This window comes from Chanodichthys erythropterus, chromosome 2 (assembly GCF_024489055.1).
Source record: "Chanodichthys erythropterus isolate Z2021 chromosome 2, ASM2448905v1, whole genome shotgun sequence".
In the NCBI taxonomy this organism is placed as follows: Eukaryota; Metazoa; Chordata; class Actinopteri; order Cypriniformes; family Xenocyprididae; genus Chanodichthys; species Chanodichthys erythropterus.
The window spans coordinates 20616220-20623040 of record NC_090222.1 but is presented as its reverse complement, the minus strand read 5'-3'; the positions used below and the strand labels follow the sequence as shown (position 1 = coordinate 20623040).

The following is a 6821-nucleotide window of genomic DNA, read 5'->3' as shown; positions in this document are numbered from 1 at the left end:
AAATCTGACCAAACATATCACAGTAGTTTATACCAGTAAATACAGCTTTTTTGTAATAGACCCTTTTCACATTTCCGGGTTTCTCAGAAGCGGAAGTCGTCATAGTTGGGTAAAATTCAATTGCGGTGAATGAGAGATTACATGAAATATATTTTTATGTTTCCATTTGCTCAAATAGCAAAGGAAAAACTCCACAATAGTGTTTTCACAACTTTCAAAAAGAGGAAAAAATAGAGAGAGATTGATAACGGCAGTCAGAAGAGAGAAAGATGTAATTTTTACTGTCACTCCCATAGCTGCTGTATTAGAAACACCTTCACAGCAGCGTTAACTAGTTTTTTGTAATTTGATGCAAAGGTAATAATACTAAGTATAGTGTTATAAATGTACATACTTTTTTTTGTTTGTTTTTTTAATTAAAATATAAAAAACTGCACGATTTACGATATTGATGACCGTTAAAACGCGGGTTTTAGGGTTCATTTTCATAAGATTGGCTAAAAGGTCAACAAGGTCGTTGTGCGCGTCTCATCCAGTCCAGTAGGTGGCGGTGACGGTCATGATCCTTCATCACCGCAGGAGCATTTGCGCGAGTAAGAGAGATCTCTCTAGTCTAGTAGATGAAAACATTCGTCGTTTTCAATCCGTGAGCTTTAGTTTTACGTGGATAAACATACCAATATTTTTACTTTAATCATTTAGCTCGCTAAATGTATCGGTAGTTAAAGTACATGTAAGTATTTGAAACTAGTTAACTTTGTGTGCTTTTTTTTATTATTGAGATGGCTGCGTATCACTTTTTTATTAACGTGCTGTGACTTTTATGATATAACTTCACAGCGTCCGATTTTAAGTCGTTGCCTCGGTTTTAATGATAAAGATCAGGAGCTCAAACGATCATGTCAGTGACAGGTGAGTTAGACTCGCTCCATCAGTCCACTGATCTGACTGAAAGGACACTGACATCAGAAGAGATGGAGAAACTCAGAAATGACCGGGTTTTTGTGTCAGACTTCAAGCAGCAGAAACTCGAAACGGATGCTCAGAAAAACTGGGACTTATTTTATAAAAGAAACACGACGAACTTTTTCAAAGACAGACACTGGACCACCAGAGAGTTTGATGAACTGAAAAACTGCAGAGAGGTAAAAGATTTCGCACGCATTGGTGTAACATGTCCATAAGTTTGTACGGATGACTGTAACTTTCTATTCTTTCAGTCTGAGGGACAGAAGCTGGTGTTGTTGGAGGCTGGCTGTGGGGTTGGAAACTGCATTTTCCCCCTTCTAGAAGAGGATCTCAATATCTTCATCTATGCCTGTGACTTCTCTCCACGAGCTGTTGAGTTTGTGAAGGTAAAAGTGGCGGAATTGCGTTTCCTTTCACTTTAAAACCCATATCTGGTAACTTTTTCCAACCTTATAATGTCACACATTCATATGCTAATTAATTATGTTGTATGTACTCTGTCTTCTTTATTGATGATTATTCATTATTATTGCAGCAAAATGCCTTGTATTGCACCAAGCGATGCCTTGCGTTTCAGTGTGACCTCACTAAGGATGACCTTCAGGCTACCATACAAGTGGAAACAGTGGATGTAGCCACATTGATATTTGTTTTGTCTGCTATTCATCCTGAAAAGATGCAGAAAGCCCTGGAACAGATTTTTAAGGTACTGTTGTTCACATTTTGGAAGACTGGAACTCAGTGCATCAACGTGTCTTATAACTGATGGTGATATTTCATGTTTCTTTGCATTCTCAAGTAATTTCTGCTTCCTAAACAAACTCACAGGTATTAAGACCAGGAGGTATTGTCCTCTTCAGGGACTATGGACTGTATGATCATGCCATGTTGAGGTTTAAGTCAGGCAATAAGCTGGGGGAGAATTTCTACGTAAGACAGGACGGGACCCGTTCCTTTTTCTTCTCAAGAGGTCAGTGTACACTTTGATTTTGATTATCTGTATTACTGCATTGAAGTTAACGTGTTGTTTTCTTTTTTCTTTCTTCCATCTGTTCTTCTTATAGAGTACTTGGCTGGTTTGTTCCAACAGGCAGGATTTGAGACTCTTGTGAACGAGTATGTGTTGAGAGAAACGGTGAATAAAAAAGAGGGTCTGTGTGTTCCCCGAGTGTTCCTGCAGAGTAAATTTCGCAAACCCGTTCCCTCGTAATGATCAGCATAAATAAGCCACATTTTTATTTTTTATTGACTTTCTGCAGCAAATGTTTTTTACTATCTCATAATGAAATAAAATCTTCTAATTGTTCAGTTATTTGGATTTCTTAATTTAAGACTTGGGTATAGTCAAGTCACCTTTGTACAATACAGATTGTTTTAAAGCAGCTTCGCAGAAATAAATATGAAAATAACAGTATCGATGCAAACAGAGTTCAATTTTGCTGTAAAGCAGCTCTAAAAAGAAAATGATGTTATTGTTCTGATGGGGTCCGTTCAGTGTTTCAGTTCCATTCAGTAACTTTGTAAATATCATCAAATAAATATGAAATGAGTTCAGTTCAACTAAAAGCAGCGCTGTTCAAAACAGTGATGTCATCGTTAAGTTCAGTTGTCATCCGATAGTGTCAATACAGTCAGATCAATAATATTGATGGATATTATATGTATTATTGTGTAATATACAAAAATAGTGTATGGTGTGGTGGAGAAACTTTGCAAATGTGTCTTCATACAGTCCCTGGTGGTCTAGTGGTTAGGATTCGGCGCTCTCACCGCCGCGGCCCGGGTTCGATTCCCGGTCAGGGAACGCAAACTTTTTTACTTGCGAATACTTTTAATAAAATAAATAAGTCGTATAATTTCAACATCACCACAATTGTGCTGCCTTTAAGCGGAAAGTTCTTACATGTCGCATCTAAAGTCGCGATTAAGTACTTGTCGCGTTCAAGTAACGTTACTTTGTTGTCGGAAAGAACATGACTCATGGAGGGCACCGAGTTTATTCTTGCCTATTTTGGGGGGAAATCGGATCTATGCATTACTTTCACGAAAATACAAGGCAATGTTGCTGTTGTGGGGAAAAAAACTAATGAAGAACAGACTGCAGTCACAGCATCGACCGCTCTCTCCTCCGCCATGTTTACAATAATGTTTAGTACTAGCGTTTTCACACTAAAACAAGCCTTTTCAGCGGATAAATATAATGTACTTATTTGCATAATAAAGGACCTTATGGTAAGGTTCAGGTCTGCAAAGATTTAAGGGGGGGGGGGGGAAATCATTTCATCAGCAACCAGGAGGGGGCAGCATTGATTAGGCAGTTTGTTCTTTATTATCACAGTTTTTCTTACTGCCTCACGAATCCTTTAGCCCTTGTTTTTTTACAGCATCAGCATGTCAGTCAATGATTTTTTGGTCATCATGATGTCACCCTCTTACAGACAGCTTTATTAAATGTTGGACTGATAAAGAAACACTTCAACACAAAGGGTTCAACAACGCAACATGCCACCTTTTTGTGCAAACCCTGTTTTCTCCCCCAGTCGACCACGGTCATTGTGTTAGAGAATTAAAATGGGTACAAAGAAACACGTTGGAACATGTAATACGCGTTACCGCACTAAATAAATGTAATGTAGTCTGTTCCTCAGCACCGTAAAAAAGTGTCAAGTTGTCGTGGCCGAGTGGTTAAGGCGATGGACTAGAAATCCATTGGGGTCTCCCCGCGCAGGTTCGAATCCTGCCGACAACGTTACGTTTTCTGTTCTACAAGTACCAACCACCAAACCGGAAGCGTCATGTCCGCATAGAGAACGCCAATAGTTTTAAAGTTTTATTTAATTTTTTGTAAGCATTTCACGAAGTAATTCAGTAATGACAGATTTACTTATATGTGCAAATTTATTTGACTATAATTATGTAACTTATGACTATAATCTGTAACAGGAACTGTCTTTTTTTGAAGGGCCTTCAACTGCTTAAAGGTGCTACAGCAGGGGCGATTCTAGGATTTTGATTTTAGGGGGGCTCAGCCCCCAATAAGGGTATGATTAAAAAAATATTATTTGACTGACTGTTGCTCATTTGCAGACCTACTCCCGCACGACAAGAAAAAATGTCGTATATCCATCTACAATGAAATATAAATTATTTTAGTTTTTTAGCTTTTTAGCCTTTATAATCAACAATACGGTTGGATATTCATAAAGTCACCCCATGAAAATTGATGTCATTTTAAGTATTTTAACTAACCAGCTAATATTCATTAAGAATATAGACAAACCATGTATTAATGTAATTGTCTATTGGCAATATGATTAATCTGTTCTATATTTATTTCTATTTATTAAAAATAACAACATGAATTATCAATTTGCCACTTCTATAAATCAGGTACAAATCTAGTATAAATAGTAAATCAAAAAAATCAAAAATCCCTTTACTCTACGCTTACTCTAATTTATGTATGACACTCCTCCTGATTCATTATTACTTAATACAAAACTATATTTAATAATACAAAACAAAATAACTCCACATTCTCTCTCTGGGCCATCTAACGTTAGTGCTTTCAGACAATGATGTGTGTCATTTCTGTGCATGGCTGCATAATGTAATGTCAAAATACATTATAATATGTCTGTAATTGTAAAAAGTAAATTAAAATAAATCATGATCGTTTTCTGAATCTAAAGTATGTTTTCATGGGTGTAAATCACTTCATTTTTGTAGGAATAAAAAACAACTATCACACAAGGGCTGAAGGTGAACGCAGCGAAACGTATTGGTATTGGATGAGAAACCGAGCCGTCCCGTGTGCTCCCAATGCTCCAGTAACATTACATTATGTAAACTGCAATGCATTTATGACAAAGAACTGCACCGATGCAGATGTAATATCATAGCATTAGCAATCTATCAATAAATGCACGCACACACGACACACACCTTGTGCTCTCTGATGTTCGCTCTGCTCGGCGCCCCTGCAGATTGAAATATGCGCTAAATCCAAGCAGACTCAGATAAGGGGAGGAGCCGAAACTTGACGCAGCTTGCCGCCGTTTCAGATGAGTTTTTTTAAAGGGGACTGAAGCGATCAAAAATTTATTAATCAAATATTTTTTTAGGGGGGCTGGGCAGAAGTTGGGCTGAAGCCCCCCTAAAAAGGGCCTAGTGACGCCCCTGTGCTACAGATCATCGTGTAAACGATTGGCCCTCTGGCTTGTCAATCACTGCCATGACGTTCCTTGTGTGAGACATGCATGACTGCGCTCCAGTAACTTTCCACACTCCACAGGCGCCGCATGCAATGTTTTTGTCAGGAGACAGGAGTAACAACTGCAGATTATGAGTTACCTGCGGTGAGTCCGACATAATGAATCCACTAACACGACACAACGAATTCCGGTGATAAACAAACACTCGTGTTCCAATACTCGTGCAAGAGTTTTGGGAGGCGTTCCCTCGAAATGAGCTGTGAAGGAAGGGGGCTGTTCTTATGCATGCGCTCATTTCAAAAACTCAGTAACAGTCTTTGGTTTCTCAGTCGATGAAAAGATCCTCTGTAGTACCTAGTGTTGACTAGTGTACTTATGTTTGACGATCACGAGTGGGACTACAAATGTCCTACAAACGTATCTACAAAAATATAAGGAGGGAACATCATTTCATCAGGAGGGGGCAGATGTTTTACTTAAAGGATTAGTTCACTTTCAAATAAAAATTTGCTGATAATTTACTCACCCCCATGTCATCCAAGATGTCCATGTCCTTCTTTCTTCAGTCGAAAAGAAATTAAGGTTTTTGATGAAAACATTCCAGGATTTTTCTCCATATAGTGGACTTCAATGGAGCCCAGGTTCCACTATATGGAGAAAAATCCTGGAATGTTTTCATCAAAAACCTTAATTTCTTTTCGACTGGAGAAAGAAGGTCTATGTGGTGTTTTATGTGTCACATAACCCCTGATTGGTAAAATATGTAAATCTATGTGAGTTGTCGGACAGCTAAACTATTCCTAACGATTGTCACAAGTCCTAACACACTCTAAATAAGTCCTAACAAATTACAAATAATTCCTAACACAAGTCCTAACAATCCTAACACTTTGATATCACCGTTTTATGTCGTCAAAATCAAACTTGAAATGGCCTGAAAACAAGTTGACTGTGGTTTTTAGTGAGCAAATGTATAGTTTAAATTGTTGCTGCCAATAGTTGTTGTTATTTTGGAATATGTAAAAAAAAAAAAAAAAAAAGTGCAAAAACACTAACTCCGTGAAATTTATACTTGGTTTTAATAGAACATTACTTAGTGTAAAAATAGAAAATAGAATTGTATTTGGTCTCTATCATGTAATGTTTATTTAGCCAGGAAAATTAACCTCAACAGGGACATAAATTTACATTTGATATTTAAAAAAAAAACTATCAGCAGGGGGCAGCATTGATCCGTGTATCCCACTGTAGCAGATAAGGCATTTTTTTATTCCTTTCACAGCATCAGCATGCCAGTTAATGTCTGTTGAAGTCCTCATGTCGCCCTCTTACAGATATGTTTTATTAAAAGTTTAGACGGGCTGTTGAACACTTTTGTTTTCCTGTTTTCCCTGTTCACTTGTAGTCGGCCAGTCATTGTGTGAGATGGCTACAAGCGAATACGCTGGAATTTTTTTTTAGTAAATATTTATTTGCTTTACATATGTGTGACCTTTTTTCCCTGATTTGTAAAACAGTGACCGACTGCATCAACGTTTTTGTGTATGAGTTGTCGTGGCCGAGTGGTTAAGGCGATGGACTAGAAATCCATTGGGGTCTCCCCGCGCAGGTTCGAATCCTGCCGACAACGTTACGTTT

At 37.9% G+C, this 6821-nt stretch overlaps 1 protein-coding gene and 3 non-coding genes across 4 annotated transcripts; all 4 read left to right on the top strand.

Moving 5' to 3' along the window:
• The first annotated feature begins 584 nt into the window (after nt 1-584).
• On the top strand, nt 585-2376 carry mettl6 (methyltransferase 6, methylcytidine). The gene is made up of 5 exons (XM_067393640.1): nt 585-1145; nt 1221-1355; nt 1505-1675; nt 1798-1939; nt 2034-2376. Exons 1-5 carry the CDS (start codon nt 900-902, stop codon nt 2177-2179), a joined length of 840 nt encoding a protein of 279 aa, XP_067249741.1. The 5' UTR covers nt 585-899; the 3' UTR covers nt 2180-2376.
• Nucleotides 2377-2701: 325 nt separating this feature from the next.
• trnae-cuc (transfer RNA glutamic acid (anticodon CUC)) lies at nt 2702-2773 on the top strand. The gene has a single exon. It is a non-coding gene; the product is annotated as a tRNA-Glu (tRNA).
• Nucleotides 2774-3636: 863 nt separating this feature from the next.
• trnas-aga (transfer RNA serine (anticodon AGA)) lies at nt 3637-3718 on the top strand. The gene has a single exon. It is a non-coding gene; the product is annotated as a tRNA-Ser (tRNA).
• Nucleotides 3719-6731: 3013 nt separating this feature from the next.
• Nucleotides 6732-6813, top strand: trnas-aga (transfer RNA serine (anticodon AGA)). Its single transcript has one exon. It is a non-coding gene; the product is annotated as a tRNA-Ser (tRNA).
• Nucleotides 6814-6821: the final 8 nt, after the last annotated feature.